General features: G+C 43.7%; 1 protein-coding gene and 1 long non-coding RNA gene across 10 annotated transcripts in view; one reads left to right on the top strand and one right to left on the bottom strand.

Moving 5' to 3' along the window:
- Positions 1-19,212, top strand: part of FLT1 (fms related receptor tyrosine kinase 1) — a 157,299-nt gene that overhangs the window by 94,672 nt on the left and 43,415 nt on the right. For 2 of the 4 annotated variants that reach the window (XM_072976056.1, XM_072976055.1), the window contains 2 exons: positions 2,005-2,151; positions 17,718-17,849. In XM_072976056.1, coding sequence (XP_072832157.1) covers positions 2,005-2,151; positions 17,718-17,849 — 279 coding nt within the window. The other 2 variants (XM_072976057.1, XM_072976058.1) reach the window with 2 other exon arrangements.
- The window catches only part of LOC116283354 (uncharacterized), a 91,712-nt gene that overhangs the window by 29,896 nt on the left and 42,604 nt on the right, over positions 1-19,212 (bottom strand). The window lies entirely within an intron of this gene.

Raw genomic sequence — 19,212 nt, 5'->3', positions numbered from 1 at the left:
ATGATATTAGTTTGTAGCCATGAAAAGAGTTTGGGTGTGATAGGCCATGTATTCAGACTTCCTTTTTATAATAAGACCTACAGGCAATGGTAGATTATTTTATCACATTTAGTGCATGGGAAATAGCAGATGTGCTAGGAGAAGCTACCACAAGTATAAGTCAGTGAACTGGGTCTGTTCTGAGTTTTAAATGAGACATGCCAAAGTGGGCTTGCCCCTGTAAAAGATACTGAAGAGTAACATGATACTGTTCTTTGTTATCTTGTCATGTTTCGCTGACTTGTTTGAGGTCTTCACTGTGGCAAAATGTCAAAATTGTAATGATCAAGTGTGTAAAGTTTATCAAAATTGGAGATTTTGATACATGGCTGCGCTTTCAATTAGGAAAAGCTATTTGACAGATTGGACAGGATGCAAACACAGAACTATTAAAACGGGTCTGCCTGGGGCGCATGCTAGACCAGGAAAGCTATACTGAAACAGGCAGAAGGACTTTCGCTCTCATCCGTTTCACGCTATTTTTGAAGAGTTTATAAACTAGCACTCCTTCAACTCTCTTCTTTGCCTTCATATTTCATTTTGTATAAAATGAGAAAAGACGAATGATAAACTATAGAATCAAAATTGAATGAGAAATCTGTTTCTCCTAACAGATAATAACCCTGCCATGGTATACTCTGTCAACATGTTATGAGTCATATGGTAATATACTTTTTAACCTGAGATTTCTCAATTGCTTTAATGAATGCTAATCCTGAGAGTTTCCCTGCAGGAATAAAAACAGAGAGGTTTGGGGACTCAGCAGAATTCTGCAGGGACATGGAATCAAAGCCACTGAAAGGTGTCATCTCTTACAGCATTGTAATCACTCCTAAGCTGCTTTCACAGTTTATTTAGTACAATAAGATGAGGAAATCAAATACGGTCAGAGAAAGTTCAGACTGTGTAACTGAAACCAGTGACGCAGAATATGTTAAGTTATGCCAAAACTCTCTCGATTTCTGTTCCAGGATTTGCAAGAAGGTGGGGAAAGGATGACTGGGGAGGGTGGGAAAGACTGTAGATGTCTTTGTTCTTTTACCTTGGAAGCTTGAGTTACCAAGCCCGCACCCGCGCAGCTAGAACGTGCACACGCCAGCGGGACTGACTGCCTACTTCCTTACGACAGGCACACTGTGCCCGCGGGGCCTCGGGGGTGCTGCTGTTCCTGTGTGCGATTATAATGTTGTAATGTATTGCATTCTAATGTATTAAATTCATTTTGTTGTACTATATTGGTTGGCATTTTATTAAAATAAATTGTATTGTATCATATTTGTATGTTTTAAGAGAAAATAATATAAAATACAGTATTTGTACTATTATATAGTGCAAAACCTACAAATCTGTGCCTCTGCCTCTTGAATTGATCCTTTGGTCGCTTGCATTTGGGAAGGGACTGGAGGAAGGAAACAATCAGTAAAGCTTTCAAAGTCCAAGAACTGCTCCCGTTTGGTCTGCTGCCTTACAGTCTAGGCTGCGGACAGCTGAGTAGCGCAGACATGCCCTCACAGACACAGCAGTAAAAGCATACCCTTACGTCAGTGCATTGCTGTCACTCTGCATATTTAGGTAAACGTTCATTATAAGCCTGTATCCAAAAGTCGTGACTTTTTTTCCTTTTTAGTTCCTAAAATGTCATACAAAATCCTCAGGTTTTAGGAAAAGCTTCTCTCAAAAAGGAAGAAAAGTAGTTGGTCAGGCAAAAACCATGGTATTGAAATCTAACACTACAGAATTCAGTTCTTGATTTTACTCAGTGTTCTAACAGATTTCAATTTATTATAGTGACTTAAGAGGAAGCAGTAGGTTAACCATCAAAGAGAAATTTAGGGAACAAACTGTGAATGAAACCTTACAGTGGAGTTTCACTCTTGTTCCATATATTTTTAAAATGTTGATATGCGTCTGTAACAAAAGCATAAAATTGCAGCGTAGTAACAATCCCCTTTCTTTATTCACTAGATCAGGAAGCACCGTACCTCCTGCGCAACCTCAGCGACCACACAGTGGCTCTCAGCAGCTCCACGACCCTAGACTGTCATGCAAACGGCGTTCCAGAACCCCAGATAACCTGGTTTAAAAACAACCACAAAATACTACAAGAACCTGGTAAGAGACTTTTTTCCCCTTGTGTTCACTCTTTCTCCTTCTTCCTTTAACCTTCCTATCACCTTCTTCCGGTTTGTTTAGAACCCCTTGCTGGTAGAGCTGCAAAAAAACTGGGCTCTGGTCTGGGTTTCGATCACTTCAGGTGAGGATTGTTTGAGCCAGTTCTTATGCAGACATATTCCTAAGCCTATAGAAGGAGCCTCATGGAATCTGCTTTAAATCGTGCATTCAGAAAGAAACGCTAAGAGCCGCTCAGAAAATATTTCAGTTTGTGACAACAACAGGGAAAGTAAATCCATTCCTTGGCTTGCAGTATAACAGTTTGGAAAATATATGCAGTTAAGAGCAGATTTATCATCTTCTTAGTTCACCTACACCGATGTTAATGATTTGGTAAAAAGAAGAATATTTTAAATTATGTTTTATCATACTGGTTAAAAAAAGAAATCTAAACTCATGGTCATGTGTTGATCTTCTTTCAACCAAAAATATATTTAAAGACGACTAGACTGAAATCAGAAAGTAGAAACAGTACCTATTGTGTGCCTCATGATCCCATGGTTAAATAAGATTAAAATGAACTTATCTGTAAGTTTGATTAATAATTACGTTTATATTGAAGATAAACTTGCCATTTATTTGCAACATTCCAACGCCCTAAAACAAATAACTGGCACATGGGGTCATCCTTCAGTGTGAATCCTCTCCTCTAAGTGAAGTCTCCACTTGAGTTTGATGCACCAAGAAAGGTCCTGGTGTAACATCTCCAATTTTCCAATATCTACAAATATCTTAGGAAGGCCTTACACTAAGCAGGTCCAGAACTAATCCCATAACACCATTCTTCTCCTCTTGTATGGACATCAAGTACATCACCCACGCTAGGAGGTGACCCCTCTCCTTCCACCTCTGATCCATCAGGCTGAGCAGGCTGGACCCACTAAACACAGAACGTGTCTCGGCCCAGCCTCTCCTCTGCTTATTCTTGTCAGTCTCTCGGGTCAGCTGCTGCCCATCCCCTGGACATCAGCAGGGCTCTCCTAACTGGTCTCCCTGCCTCCCCCTCCTTTCTTTACATCTACTTTCCACACAGTTGCATAAGGTGTCACTTCCCCGTTTTGAGCCTTCCATTGGCTCTCCGTCGCAGGACCGGGTTCACGCATCTGACGAGGAAGACCCTCAGCAGCACGCCCTGCCTGCAGCTTACAGCTCTCTGCTCGCCCTCCCCGGCCTTGAACTTTAAATTCCAGCAACTGCCAAACTCGTAGATCACGGCACGTGTTCTGCTGCTTCATCTCCCATGCTTTTTTTGTTCTCGTGTCCCCTTTGCCTGGAGAAGCTCCCCTTCCTCTAATCCATCCCTTAAGACAGACTGGACGTCTTCTGTCCAGAAAGCCTTGTTCCACCCCTGCGAAGAGGAGGCAGGTCCTCCGTGCGTCTTAGGATCTGTGAGCATTTCTATTCTCTCTCACTGAGTTGTTTTCTGGTCATCAGTTCATGTGTGTCTGTATGATCTATGCCTGTTTCTACTGCCCTCTGACTGCAGTGTCATGACTTCCTGTGGACACTCTCTTCCTCTGGGTGAATCCTATCACACCTGCATCCTGAGGACCAATAGTGTAGAAACCACAGTGCATGGCAATCAATAAATGTTTTCATGAATGAAGGAATGAGTAGTTTTCAGAAAATCTTATTCTATCCTTAGCAAGTTCACTTGGGAGCACAAATGCCCAGACTTTGGGAGAGGAGAGAGGCTATACCATAGAATTTTAAAACTGAAGGGATCTTTGGAATATCTTTAGTTCCATTTGTAGAAGAGAAAATTTAGGCGCAAAGAGGGAAGGTGATTTGCTCAAGAAGACACGCTATTAAGATGAGTAGTTTCATAGAACGCTAATCCCTTGAACGATTCTACCAAAGTAAAAGGATGAATGAATATGTGAGTTAGTAAACAGCCTGTGAAACAATGGCTGTAATATCCTCCCCCTGGAGATTCAGAGTTCCCATTAGTACATTAAAGACCCAAAGAAGTCCCGTAGTGAAGAAACCAGGTAAACCATGGTTTTACGTTCTGTATGCCTCAAGTGTACTTGATCACAAAATATATTTTATGAAATGTTTTTATAAGATGTTGGGTGGTTCTTTGAAAGTAGTAGATTTGGCTTACATTCAGGTTTCATACTTTGGATGTGGGTTAAAGAATTGGAGTTGAACCGATCTGAAAGTTCACGACCACCCTGGGATTAGAGGAAAGACAAGGCAGTTACTGCAAATGGAGAAAGACGGTGAGGCGCTGGGAGGGGCTGGTCCCAGCACCGTCCTCAGGGGGCAGAGAATCTGGGCGACTCAACTGTCCTTACTCTCTGAGCCTCTGTTTCCTTATTCACAAAACTGGGATAATACTGACCACATAGGGATGTGGTGTGATTTAAACACGTTAATATAACTAAGCTGACCTATGTCATGGCTTAGTAAATATTACCTTCTGACCGACCTCATTGATACAGAAATTGGTCAGTGAGTTGTCAGAATTGATTGGGTGGTATCAGAGAGTTAATTAATAAGTCAGCTCAAATGTCAAACGACTCTAAATCTAACAAAGATGTCCTCTTCACAGCTTTCTTTGTTCTTCTGAGGGTCAAAAGAAGAGTATCTAAAAAGAATCATATAAATTCTTACATAAAACCTTTCATATATATCATCCTAATATGTCATATTATTAGCATTTTTTGAGTTCAGCAATACTGTGTCAATTTTCTCTCTCTCTCTCTCTTAACTTTACTCTCTAAAACTACAGTAGCTTTTTGGAATGGAACTTCTTAGTTTTCTGGAGATAATCTTTCTTACACGGACATGGTGTTTGTAAGGTTTCATACGTAAGATTCCCATCTGAGACGGCAAACTCAGCAGCCCAAGCAACACACTCTGTGACCGTGACCCGCGTGTCCGTGCGTGTGGGCGTCTTCAAAAGTACCAGTTCTTTTTATAGTTATTTCTTTTTACAAATCTATAAGTAAAGATTATGGGTAACCAAAGTGCCCATCCTTGACTCACTGGTTGTTCCAAAGCTGACAGGGAAAACCATCAAGATCACCCCCCGAAAAAGACGGAAAACTAGTTCACTGTGTATGAAGACTTTGGAAAACTCAGCTGAGTTTTAAAAACCTGAGAATAAACTACATCCTTTGGAGACTTGAGATGCATCTTTTTATGAAGCCTGGCGACCCAGAAAGCACTGAATGCGATACAGCGAGTATTTTGGTGACCCTGGCTCATGGCTGGGATGGAGCCCACTATCATGGAAGCAGGGCACGCGCCAGCGCTCCCGCTCCAGACGAGCGGCGGGGGAACGCCTGCCTCCAGAACTTAGGGGGGGTCGGACTTCTTCCCGCCCTTCTCATGTCCTTTCAGGGAAACCCTCAGTGGGGCACACGCATTCTAGGGAAAAATATAATTTCAAGAAAGTTCTGTGAAAGCCAAGTAGGAAGTTCTTGGGATTAAAGCATCAAGCAGCAACAGGAGGGCCTCTAAGCATGCAGCCCAGGGAGTCATGTGCACAGGGACACAAGGTCACCTCCCCAGGTACCCACGGGGTGGGCTCCCTACTGCCCGGCACACAGCTGCAGGCTTTCCCGGGCCTCGACTGCCCGGCCACCCTACTAACTACCCCCCACGCCGCCCGGACAGCCTTTACTGTTTTTGTTTTTGTTTGGGGGGGGTAGGTTTCTTTATTTATGTATTTAATGGAGGCACCGGGGAAGGAACCCAGGACTGTGTGCATTTTCATGCGCTCTACCACTGAGCTGTACCCTCTCCCGGAAAGCCTTTACAGGATCCTCTTCTCCCCCCCAGCCTCTGGCCATCAGGCTCCTCCCTTCCTGTCCCAGCACATGGACTGCTGCCTTCTCTCTGATGCCTGGGCTCGTGTACAGTCCGTGTCATGCCTCAGGGAGCCTCCCTCGTTGTTCTCTCGTGTGATGTTTTGAAGCTCTACACTCTTCATATGTCTTTATTGAAAATAATTATAAAAATGCATTGAGCATCACCAGGCACCCAAGAACCGTTAGGAGTTTTACAACAGTCTCAGTTTCTTTTCACCCCTGTCACCTGTGGTAGGTGCCGTTACTAGACACATTCCCAGCTCTGCTTGGACTTCACACACTTGCTAGGTGGCTGGTGCTGTTCTAAGCTCTTTGCTAAAATTAATCTGTTTACCCCTCCTAACAAGTCTGTGAGGTTCCCTAAATTACGCCTGTTTTCCAGGCTAAGGTTTGAGGAAGCAAAGACACAGGAGAAATAACTGGCTCCAGGTGGTTGAGTTAGTGGGTAGCAGACCAAGCTTCAAACCAGAAGAGGAACTCGGAGCACGTGGAGCTAAACGCTAGTTTGCATCACTCAGAACAGAACAGATGCTGGTTTTAAATGACTCCATGCACATTAACAAGCATTTAAAACAATGACTATTGTCTCATTTCCAGTCCTTAAAGATTAAGCTTCCTGAAAACTATAGTTCACTCTTAAAATTTTATTTATTTTAAAAAATGTAATGCATGTTAAAAATATTAAAGCAATTTTTAGAAAGTGGACATGCTCTATATAAAATTTAAAATTATTTTGAACCAAAGTCTAGGTCTTTTTAAGTTTTAAAAGGTCCAGAATTCATTCCATATCAGCCCAACAATCTTACTCATTTAACAGACTTTCTCTTTTTCCCCATTTGAGAGATTTAATCCCATTAATGGACTTTTTTTTTTAAACTGAAGTGATGTCAGTTCAACAGTGTTAGTTTCAGGTGTACAGCAAAGAGATTCGGTTACACATATATATACATATATATTTTTTCAGTTTCTTTTCCATTACAGCTTATTATAAGAAATTAAATTAAGGTCCCTGTGCTCTACACTAGGTCCTTGTTGTTTATCTATTTCATATATAGTAATGTGAATCTCTTAATCCCAAACTCCTAACCTATCCCCACCCTCCCCTTCCTACCCTGGTAACCACGGTTTGTTTTCTATGTCTTTGAGTCCGTTTCTGGTTTCAACAAACATTATTAAGGCACTACTTTGTGTATGGTGCCATGCTAGGCTCTGTGAACACAACAGTGACTAAGAAAACTAAAATCTGAAAAACCACATAGCTGAAGTAATGAATTAGTGTATGTGTTTAAATGATACGGTGTCTTCCCGCAGCAGCCACATGGGTCCCAACTTACTCTTTATCATAGTGTCAACTGGGCACCAGAGTTAACGAGTCTAAAAATGGAATCAGGCGAACTAGTAAACAGGACAGGTAGAAAATGTGGTGCAATCACAGGATTAAAATATCTTTAATACATTAGATACATCCTTTATGCTTTAATTTGCCTACTTTAATGCTGAGCATACAAGAGATCTGCGATCATTCATTTTTAGTGGAATACACTGAATGGTAGAGAGAGAAAAAGGAAATAAGAGATGCGCAAGAAGTAGTAAAGGGAGAAGCTGCCAACCAGAGCCAAGTAAAGCAGCAGCTGGGAATGATTCCGAGGGACAGATAGGTGGAAAGAGAAAGGTGATTTGAGACATATTTACTTTTTTTTTGTTTTCTTAACTTACTGAAGTATAGTCAGTTTACAATGTTGCATCAGCTTCTGGTGTACAGCGTCATGTTTCAGTCATACATATATACATATATTCCTTTACATAATAGGTCGCTACAAGATATTGAATATAGTTTCCTGTGCTACACAACAGAAACTTTTGTTTATCTATTTTATATATAGTAGTTAGTATCTGCAAATCTCAAACTCAAGACAACAGTGTTACTTTGAGGAGACAGGTGAAAAGAGGAGCCAGCTAAAGTGAGTATAGTATGAAGGACCAGACTTGAAAGAAAAACGTGATGTGGAAGGACCAGTTCCAAAAACGCACCCTGAGCACTCTCAGCCAGAGACAAATCCTACCTGCCAGTGGCTGCTTTGAGCACAGTTTGATTCTTAGGAGTATACTGACAACAAAGCTCCTTTAGGAACATTCTTTCTGTCGGGCTGAACATTTTAAGGGTTTGCACCCAGACTTGGGACAGTAGTCTGAAGTCACCTGGGAGAACAGCTGCCTCCCCTGGGTGTCTTCATTTCTCTCCAGCCGCCTGCCCAAGGGACTGGCAGTTCCCCCCACCAAATGATCAGAAAGTCACCTTTCTAGCTCACACTTTTCCCAGATTCTCCAATGAGGCCCTAAAAGTGTTCAAAGTTGTGACAGAGCTGAGTTAGCACTGCGAGTGGAGCTGCTGGCCACTGACTTTGGAGCAACGCTGGAAGGGATCAAGGTCAGTTTGCAAAGCAGAGGTGGCAGGAGGCGTCTGGCTTGGCTCTACATGAAGTGATGCAAGCAAGCACCAGCTCCCAAATGATGGTACAGAGAAAATGGGGTTCCTGGGGAAAAAGCCATTCAAATGCTGAAAAAAATCACGAATTCTTCTTCTCTGAAAATATTTAAGAGAACAGAAGGCAATGTGACCTGAGCTGTTTGAGTCAAGTCCACCTGAACCGAGAAATCATCATCAAAATTTCTAGGACGGCAGAACATTTTCAGAATATTTTAAGATTAAAGCAGTAGAATTGGAACCACAAAGTGTTTAGGAAGCATAAATTCTGTCTTGACTAGATGAAGGCTGGAACAGGAGAGAATCACTTGAGCCCACTGATCACTCCTCCTTCCTAAGTGGGATCTTGGTCACTAGGACTGTTTATTTAATGATCTGAAAGGGACATCTTTCCTGTCATCACTGTAGCACTGACACCAAATACCTGTACTTGGAGGCACATATTCAGATCAGGGTGCCCTCCTGTCCTAGTACCCGGGGGGACAGAATTACAGCTGAAGTGCAAGGTGGCTGACAGAGATCATGGAAAGATCCTGAGGAAAAGCAGGAGAAAGACGGATGAGGACGTTGTAAGGCTCATAAACTGACTGTCACTCTCAGGCTATTCGAGCTTGATTTCCTAGAGTAATAAAATTCAGAAATATCAATTACCTTTTGCAAAACTTGGGTAGTAATTGCCTTTTCTTCCTCATGACATCTACCCTGAGAGTGCAAAATGAATTAAGAAACGTTTCAGGAAAAAAAATGAGTACAGGATCCCCAGGCACACGCGGGGCAGTGCATGGAAGGGGAGGCCGGCTGCTGTTACCCTCGCTAAGCCCGTCAGTCTGCTCACGTGATTGGCTGCTGGTGACTGACTAAGCAGCCAATCACATCACTCCTTCCTCTTCAACGTGCCTTTAAGGTGAGGAGGTCTAGGCACCCAGACCAAGAAGGGCCAAGCTTCACTAGAAGCTATACCAGGTGCTCTTCTCCCTTGCAGAAGCGTCTCAAGGTTTAGTTGTTCCTCTAACAGCCACCGAAGCACAAAGGACATCCTGAACAACTGGCAGAGCTAAGGCTCAGTCCCTTTCTGGGAATAAACTTCCATTTAGAAGGTGAGGAGAAAGCACTGCAATTAAGGAGTGGAGTTGAGGGAACAGCAGGGAACACAGTTCTTTGGTTGGCATCACCAGAGTCGAGAGCTACAAGCCCAGCCCCAGACAAAAGAGGACCCCTGGACCCTAACCACTGCTCCAATCGGTGAGAAAACAGTGGAGACAGTTACCTTCTGCACTTTTTGCAACGACTTGTTAACATTTGGCTAGTTCTGTGAGACTGACCCACATGGGGCAGTGGAGCTGTAGGGTTTACACCCAGAAAAGTAACGTAGCCCAGGAGTAGAATCCCATTTTGTATTGGAAATAGAAAGTTACTTATGAAGACTCAATCCTGACACCCGTAAATATACCTCTTTTTATTGTCAAGTTCCACTGTACTGAGGTCTTGCATATACATACACAGCATCATATCCTAATGCTTTGCCCCCAAAAAAGCTTTTTGGATGCATTTTCCAGCCAACATCCTCATCCCCGTTCAGCCCAGAAAATCCTCCTGAAAGCTGTTCGCTACAGCAGGACCCGGCTGAGGATCACAGTCCAGCTGGCACAGACTCATTTATATAAATAACAGGGTCCCTTGTTAGTCGAGTTCAACTGGGTGCCTTTTTAGAAGTCATCTTGAGTTTTCAAATGAAAAACTTGGAACCTAAGAAATGGGAGAGATCTTGCAAATGGGGGCATCACTTTAGAAAGAGCCGCTTCCTTTAAAAAAAAATTGTGGCAAAATACACAAAACAAATTTTACCACCGTACTCTTTAAAAGTGCACAATTCAGGGACACTATGTATATTCACAGTGTTGTTAGACCATCACACCACTATCTAATTTCAGGACTTGTTCGTCACCTCAAACGGAAACCTCAGACCCATTACGACTCTTCCCTTTCGACTGTGAATTAACCTCCTCTTTTGATCCTTTTCTGTGACCTTTTGTGACACACAGAACTGTACTTTGAGCATGGCCACAATCAGAAGCCTGCTTTGTCGGAAGAGCAGTCAATGTCTGTGAAGCCAGGAGCAGAGGGAAATAGGGAATGAAGAAAAACAAAGAGACGAGAAATGTGTGGAATATGAGGGGGAGGAGGGAGGGCCGACTCTCCCAGGAGTCATCGCAGAGACCGTCAGGGACTGTGCCCCGTCCAACGTCACTAACTCCAAAACTAAGATCCACCATCTGGGCTCTTGGAGTGGAAGGGGCTCTCCAACCCCAATCCACAATTTCCTGCTTACACGGAAGCCTGGGTGACTAAGAAAGAAAACTCAGATACTACCTAGATAAGTTTTCTCCTCTAATCTCTCGGCAAAATAATTAGATGAGGTTTTTCTGTCTCACGAGTCCAGGATTTGCATGGAAGCCCCACCTGCCGCCAAGTACAAACTTTAAACAGCTTAACCAGGACTTAAAGTAACACAAGGCAAAGTAGCTGGGGTCACCACTGTGCCTAATTCAATTAAGGAAAATATGCACACAAATAAATTCTCAGATGACCTTAAGCTCAGCCCATCATTTGCATGACTAAATTGCTGCTGGAAAAAGTCAAATCAAGGAAGTTCACTCCAAACAAATATATCTAAGTATATGCCTAACTAGGACATTGTGCTGTACACCAGAAACTGACACACTGTAACTGACTGTACTTCAACTAAAAAAAAAAAAATTCCTCCTCCACTCCACATTCAGGTGATAAGCTTGATTTTTGCATAATCTGTTACTTAGATGTCTTAAACAATAAGGTTATATATTAGCTTAAGCAGCCATCTCATTTGACTCTGTCATAATTAAACTATCAGTGAAAAATCAAACACACACACACATTCCATAGGGGCTAGTCTTCTAATGGAATAGGTTTTGGTTTGTCCTCTTATTGCTTTAATCCAAAATTATAATTTATTATGAAGCAGAAATCTGCTTTTCTTGCTTCAAAAACATTTCATCATTCCATAGTCAATATTATAAAGTTTTGCAAATGTATACATATTTGGATCCATTAAACTTTCATTCGGTGTCTCTTTGCTGATCATAAAGAGGACTACAATTTCATTTTTAAAACTACTGTCATTTATTTTCATTAAATAAATAGTACAAGAATACGTTTTTGTTGTAAAAGATCACATAGTACCAAAATAGAATAAGCTATAAAGATTTCCATTATGGAGAATTACACATGCTAGCTGTTTGATGTGTATGTTGTCAAAGAGTTTTCCATTTTGCACCTATACATGTGCATACATGCAGCCGTGGGGCTTAGCTGTATGTGGGGCAAATGACAGGCAGGAGTCATTCACTCATGCATTCAGGAGCTGTTCACTGAGAGCCAGCTCTGTGGCAGGAACACATGAGGTGCTGGAAACAAATCAGGCACCTTGAATTTACTTTCTAATGGAAAAGCACAGGTAGTAAATTTAATGAACAGAACTATAAGCATATAGCATACCATTACATAGAAATACCTGCCGTGATGAACAAAACGAGGTAATGGATTGCAGCAGGGCTGCGTGGGGAAGCAGCCTAAGGAAAACCTGAGTGAGATCATACTCTGTATTGTGACTTGCTTTTACTGCTATGTATCCTGAAGGTCTTTCGTTGTTGGGATATATTGTCTGCCTCACTCTCTTAGGAGCCATTTGCTATATTTTCTTATTTTTATTTTTTATTGAAGTATAGTTGATTACAATGTTGTGTTGATTTCTGGTGTACCTCACAGTGATTCAGTTATATGTATATATATATTCTTTTTCATTATAGATTATCACAAGATACTGAATATAGTTCCCTGTGCTCCAGAGAAGGACATAGTTGTTTATCTGTTTTATATATAGTAGTCAGTTTCTGCAAATCCAAAACTTCCGATTTATCCCTCCCCTTCCCCTTTTCCCCTGGTAACCATAAGTTTGTTTTCTATGTCTGTGAGTCTTCTTGTAAATAAATTCATTTGTGTCAGTTTTTTAGATTGCACATATAAGTGAAATCATGATGTTTATCCTTCTCTGACTTACTTCGTCTAGTATGACCAGCTCTGAGTCCACCCATGCTGCTGCAAATGCAGCAGCCATCCACTATAATGTGGCATGTGTCCCCATACTTTATTTAGCTATTCTCCAACTGGCAGAAAAACACTTTTCTGACTTTAACAGGTATTCTACCACTGAGCTACACCCTCCCCACCTTCAAAGATTTGAAAAGTGTAGGAAAACTATAACCCATCATCAAGATAATCAGATGTCAGCATTTGGCCATATTTGCTTTAGACCCCACCCCACCCCTTTTATATGTATGAAATTTGTACTGTCCCCACTCTTCGTCCCTCTCTCCAGAGGCACCACTGCCTTCTCAGGCCCGCTTGTGTGCTTGGCTGCACAGAAGTGTGTCTCTGGAGAGTGCAGAGTGCTGTTTTGTGGCCCAGCTGATGCTGACGCTCCCACGTGGATCCCTTGAGTTCATCTTTTTTTTTTTAAGTTAAAAAAATTTTTTTTTGTTTTTCTTTGTGGGGGGTTAAATATATTTTTAAATGTTTATTTATTTTAAGAGGAGGTAGTAAGAACTGAACCCAGGACCTTGTGCATGCTAAGCATGCACTCTACCACTTGAGCTATACGCTCCCCCTCAGCCATCCTTTGTTACAGCAGCACAGAGTGAGGCAAAGTCAGAAAGAGGAGCTGTGCTTGTTGACTTTGGACCCCCTCGCGCCCCATCTCCGCTCCTCCCAGTGACGGAAAGAAGGACCTGTGCCAGACGATGTCAGCTCACCAGCATCCGTGGCACCACCCTCTCACCTCCACAATGACACATCTGTCTCCCTGGGTGAAATCCAGGTCCTCTGGCTTTACTTGTTCGTGCTGTTAGCCTTACAAGTGGAGATCTGAGCGACAGAAACTTGTTTGACAGTGGAGAGGACTGCGGGTCATCTACGTGTTCACTGCCCTGACCGCCCACTACCCAGCCACGCTTTCGCTTCCTGTGGTCGCCACTTCTACTCTCTTAAACTTTTCAAAGCTTTCACTTAAATTCTTTCAGTTGATCCTCAAAGCAATACCATGAAATAGGTAAAGCAGGTTGTTTTGGGTTTTTTTTTGTTTTTTTCCAACTAATGAGAAAACAGCCCCAAAAGGACTAAACGATTTAGCCAAGGTTACAGGGGAGAGCTCTCATGTTTTCCTGGAATCATCTTGGACTCATCTGTCTATATTCCTGGATCCAGAAGCACCAATCCCTATAGGTTGTTTCTACAAAGGGTCTGTTTCCATTCCTTCCCCTCCACTTCCTTTCCCATCCTCCAGGTTTGGAGCCTCCTCATTCCCTGCCTGAATTACAACTGGTGAGCTGGACTGCCAGAGACCCATTTTTCCTCATTCCAATCCATCCTGCATTCTCCTTCTAGACTAAACTTCCTTAAACATCACTGTCATTATGTCATTTCCCTCAAAAATCTTTGTGACCCTCTCTTTCCTTCTACATTGAATGGAAACTCCTCAGCCAGGATTTCAAAGCTCTCCATCTGAGATCACCTTTCCCTGACAAATACTCAAAACAGGTGCTGTCATTGAAAATAAAAACGGCTAACAGACACATGAAAGGTTGTGCCCCCCAAAATACAAATTAAGACAGTAATCATTTTTATCTAGGAAATCAACAAAATTTTGTGTTTTATATTTTGTAGATGATACTGCTCAGTCCTGGCAGGAGAATGATAGATGGTCTCTGCTCACAGAAGTGTTAACGGTGGGGGGAGGGGAGGGGAGGGGAGGGGGCGGGTAGAGCGCATGCCTAGTGTGCAGGAGGTCCTGGGTTCAATCCCCAGTATTTCCATTATAAATAAATAAATAAACAAACAAACAAACAAATAAATAAATAAATAAACAAAGCTAATTACCTCCCCCAACAAAATAATTAATTAATTAAAGACTTTAAAAAAGAGTATGAAAAAGTAACCAACAGCAACAACAAAAAAGTGTTAAAGGGTATAATCTTTTTGGAAGGCAGTTTGATTATGAGTCAAGAGCTTTTGACTCAATAGATCTGTTTCTATAAATCTATCCTAAGGAAATAGTCTGAAATATAGAAGAATCTTTATGCCTAAAGACACAATGGCACTGTTACTTGCAGTTACAAGCAATTAGGTATAACCTCATACCAATCAGCAGGGACATACATATAATGAACCATCATATTCAAAGCATGTAAGGCCATGGGAGAACACTTATGCTATGATATTGGGGGGGGCAGGGATCAGTATTTAAAGTTGTAGATGGAAGGAGGTATATAGCTCAGTGGTAGAGTGTATGCTTAGCATGCACAAGGTTGTGGGTTCAATCCCCAGTACCTCCATCAAAATAAATAAATAAACCTAATTACCTCCCCCCTCCAAAAATAACGTTGTAAACATTTCTCCTTTCTCCAAATTGTTCTGAATTTGTCTTTCTCTCCCAGCACACTCTTTCACACCTTTTTCTCTCTCTTGAAAGCTTCAAAATTCCTTCCTCTTCCTCAACTGAAACAAATGAGGACCTCTTATCTACTGAGAAAATACATCACCAAATTGTCCAATCTACCGGTCCCTTTATGCTTAGCCATCCTTTCTGTTGAGGTGAACTATTTATCCCTACTTCTTCCCAAAGCCAATTTGGCCACTGAATTCCGTCCTCTCTCACTTCTTCAGGAAGCCACTCCAGGCGTGGTTCCTTCTCTTCTCATTTTCTCTACCAATCTCTTCCTCCCGGATTATTCCTATCAGCACATATACATGCTGTAAAATTCCACATTTGAAAACAGAATTCATTCCTTGATCCCCTGTTGATCTCCAGCTGCCTCCATGAAAGTAACCTCCTAACCAGCTCGACTCATCACCTCCTGTCTTCTCTTTAAGTGACATCAATCATGCTTTTGCTCCCAGACTTCACTGAACTGGCTCATTGTCAAACCCAGCGGTGAGTAACCTCTCCTCTCCGGCCCTCAGCGCCGCTGACCGTCTTCCCCCTCTGGGACCTCTTCCCTCGCGCTCCAGGAATCACGGTCTCCTGGTTTCCTTGCAACCTGCGGGGCTAGTCCGTCTTAGTCTCTGCTGTTTCCTCTTCTGCTTCCTCTAAGTTCCTGCAGCTCAGCCTTCAGACCTGCTGTCGGCCCTCCCTGCACTCACTTCCCATGAGGTCTGTTTCTGTTCCCACAGCTTCACTTGCCTCCCGAATGTTGATTCCACTTTACGGTCTCCAGCCCTGATCTCCTCCCTGAGCCCCCGTGAAACCTCCTTTGGATGTGTCGTGGGTCCCTCAAACTTGGTGTGCACGAGACAGAACTCTGGCCTTTCCTCTCTCACACCTGGCCCCACAGGAGAGGGACCACCATTCTCCTTGGTTCAAGCCATCAACCGTGAAGTCAGACACTTACTACTCTTTTATGTACCGCAAGCTAATACAAAAGCAAGCCTTCAAACAGATCCCCGAGGCCACCAACTCCCAGCTCTTCCCACGGTCGCTCCAGGACAGAGCCGCCGTATCTTTCCCTCAGCAAGCTCCTTCCCGCCCCATGGGCTTCACACAGGTTACTCCCTGTGCCACCTCCCCGGACACCCCACCCAAAGCAGCCTCCCCGCCCTCCTTAACTCGTGACCCCCTTCACCCCATTTATTTTCCTCAGAGACTATTTGGCTCCTTGAAGTGACATCCTTCACTTTTACTTCTCCCAGACTATAACTTAAGCCCTTTGTAGGCAAGGATTTATTTGCCTGGCTTATTATCACATGACCAGCCTCTGGAATCGTGTCTAGTACATGGTGGAGCTCAAAATATATATTTAAACAACAACTGGAAAAAAAATAAGTATGACGTCAATAAACAAAGCTGTGCAAAAACGTCCTCCTCAAGCAGACGAGTGCAGAGCTGACCGGAGGGGAGACTGCGGGCTTGTCTGTATTTCTACATTTTCTTTCTGCTTGCCTGTATTTCTCAAGTTTTCTATATTGAATTTATTTTTTATAATCAGGAAGGTACAAGCTATTTAAAGTAACAAAATAATACAGCCGCTGTTCTGGTCAGGCCCATTTTATTCCAGAACGAGCATTCAGGGCCTGTTCCTTTCAGAGTCATGCCTTTTATCAATGCCCCCATTTTTCTCATCACCTCTGATAATCCTTGAGACCTCAACTCAAGGCCTGCCTCCTCCAGGCTGCCTTCCCTGATTATTACTGTTCTTACTGATCTCCCTGCCCGGGCTTTGCCTTTAATTGGGTGTGCTCGCTTACACGTGTTCATTCTCACTTGTTGAACATTTTTCTGTTTGCTGGTGTAGGTGTGTGTCTGTGACAGAGCGTGTGTGTGTGTGTGTGTGTGTGTGTGTTTGGTATGAGTTAATTTTCCCTCCTCAAAAATAACCCTGTATTTACCGAGCACCTACTATGTGCTGGGCACTTGCTGTTCATTTTCCCATTGATGGAGTAGAAACTGCTTTCATTTTCATCCGAAGACCGAGGAAGCGGAAGCTGAGAAAGGTTAAGGAACTCGCCTAAAGGGACAGAGCCACAGGCGGTGAGACCCGGCTGGAAGCCCAGCCCGAGCTCTTTCCCGCTGTGAGCGAAACGGGACTGGCTTCCAGCTCTGGGCCACAGAGTGCTTTCTGTCCAGCTGCGTACTCTGGGGGGCAGCGCCTGAACCTTGCCAAACCTCAGTCTCCCCGCCTGTCAGAGGGACAAGGACACCTCACAGGGTGGGCGCCAGGAGACAGGTGGCGCCCAGAGCCGTGCCTGGCCCCGGCAGGCGCTGAGGAAGCGGTAGTTACGTGGTTAGAGGCGCCGCCTCCTCGATGTTTGCTCTCTCCAGTCGGGGACGGCAGCCCCATCGTGTCTTTCTGCACAGTGAGTGGCCCGGGGCCGGTCTCCATCTCCAAACCCAGGGCTCAGAGCTCTGCCTCAGTGGTGAAGGTGCTTTTAAAAAAAAAAAGCCCAGACGAGAGAAAACAAAAAAGCAGACCTGGTCCAGGTCCGAGGCACCTGGACCAGAGCTCGGATTTCCTCGTCTGAAGGCATAATGATCGGAAGAGGGCTGTGTTACAGAAGTACCTGTTATTGTTTGCCATCCAGGCTCACTAATCTAAACACCTCTCACTCCTCAGGAATTATTTTAGGACCAGGAAGCAGCACGCTGTTTATTGAAAGAGTCACAGAAGAGGATGAAGGCATCTATCACTGCAAAGCCACCAACCAGAAGGGGTCCGCGGAGAGTTCAGCCTACCTCACCGTTCAAGGTAAACAGCTGCTTTGGGAAGCCACGAGAAACTGCTCAGACATCTCTTTCCCTGTTTGTTTAGCTTTCCACCTCCCGGTCTCCTGCTGCAGCTCCAGCCCATTCCTTTCCCTGACCCCTCCTCCTCTCCCCATCCCTCTGGGGAGGCCTGTCTGGTCCCTCCTGGAAAGGCCAAAGGTGAGGACACTGGCCAGCCACCCTTGAGAGGTCACCATTGGAACAGCCTCCGTAGGGGAGGTGGTTCCTGGAGCACCAGCTGCTGCGAGTGATGACACTGACCCGCAGAGAATGACCGGACTGGCCAGACCTCTGAGACAGAAATCCAAGAAGGAAGAAGATGAGGGGAGAGGCAGGGGAAAAAGTCCCCACACTGGAAATTATTCTTTTTCCTTTTCCACTTCCCACGAGTCACACATCTGCTGGCTCTCTCTCCAGGGTTTTCCTAAGCTGCTTTTTAACACGAAGTAGGCTGCAAATTATCAGAGAGAAGCAACAGTAGACAGGCCCAGTTAAAGAAAATATTCCAAGTGCTTCCTCAGTTTGTGCAGCAGCAAAATCCAAAAAGGTCTAATCCTACCCTGGGCGATGGCCACGTGGCTTCCATTTAGGAAGGAGATTAGACCTCAATTTCAATTTCCCAGTGCCAAGAGTCAGCCAAACACCTAACACTGACAGCACCATAAAGTGTTCAGATTGGCGCCCCTTCAGATGTAAACAGCCCTGGCATGCTGAGGTTTTACAGGAAAAGATGGAATTTGCTCAGTAGCCTGTTTACAAAGGCTCCCCAGTAGACTTCAGAAAATGAGGCATTTCTGGAGGAGGAACTAAGGCAGAAGGCAAAATACATCAGTTCTTCCGCCCTGGAAACTTACACTGCTTCAAGGTTGTAACTGAGAATTCCTTATCTCGTTCTTTTACCAGGAAATGATTTTTAAGTCTCCTGAAAAATCTGAAACGACTCTACCACAAATTTATATCTTCAGAAAAAGCCCGGGGTAACATTTCCCAAATACTTTCAGTAATGGTTCTGTTTGTCTCTCAGATAATCCTTGTTTTAAAGTATTCTTTCTACCCTTCTGCTAACACATGGAGGAAACAGTGGATTAAGTGTGCCTCTCTCTTTAACACCTCCATCTTTAAAAGGTCCTTCATTTATCTTTTAACAAGGACCCCTGCCCCTCAGGGAGTAGCTGCCCCAGGCGAGGGAGGGACACAGGTCTGATTCAGGGATAGCAGGAGGGAGCGAGGAGGCATTTTCCCCACATCCTCACAATAACCCTGTCCAACACACAGGACAGTCACTACGAAACGTGGAGAAAAATGGAATGACTAGCCCAAATCCTACAGCCAGTAGTAACAGACGT

Source organism: Vicugna pacos, chromosome 14 (genome assembly GCF_048564905.1).
Source record: "Vicugna pacos chromosome 14, VicPac4, whole genome shotgun sequence".
Classification (NCBI taxonomy): Eukaryota; Metazoa; Chordata; class Mammalia; order Artiodactyla; family Camelidae; genus Vicugna; species Vicugna pacos.
The sequence above is the reverse complement of the archived record's forward strand: the minus strand, read 5'-3'. Positions and strand labels throughout refer to the sequence as shown.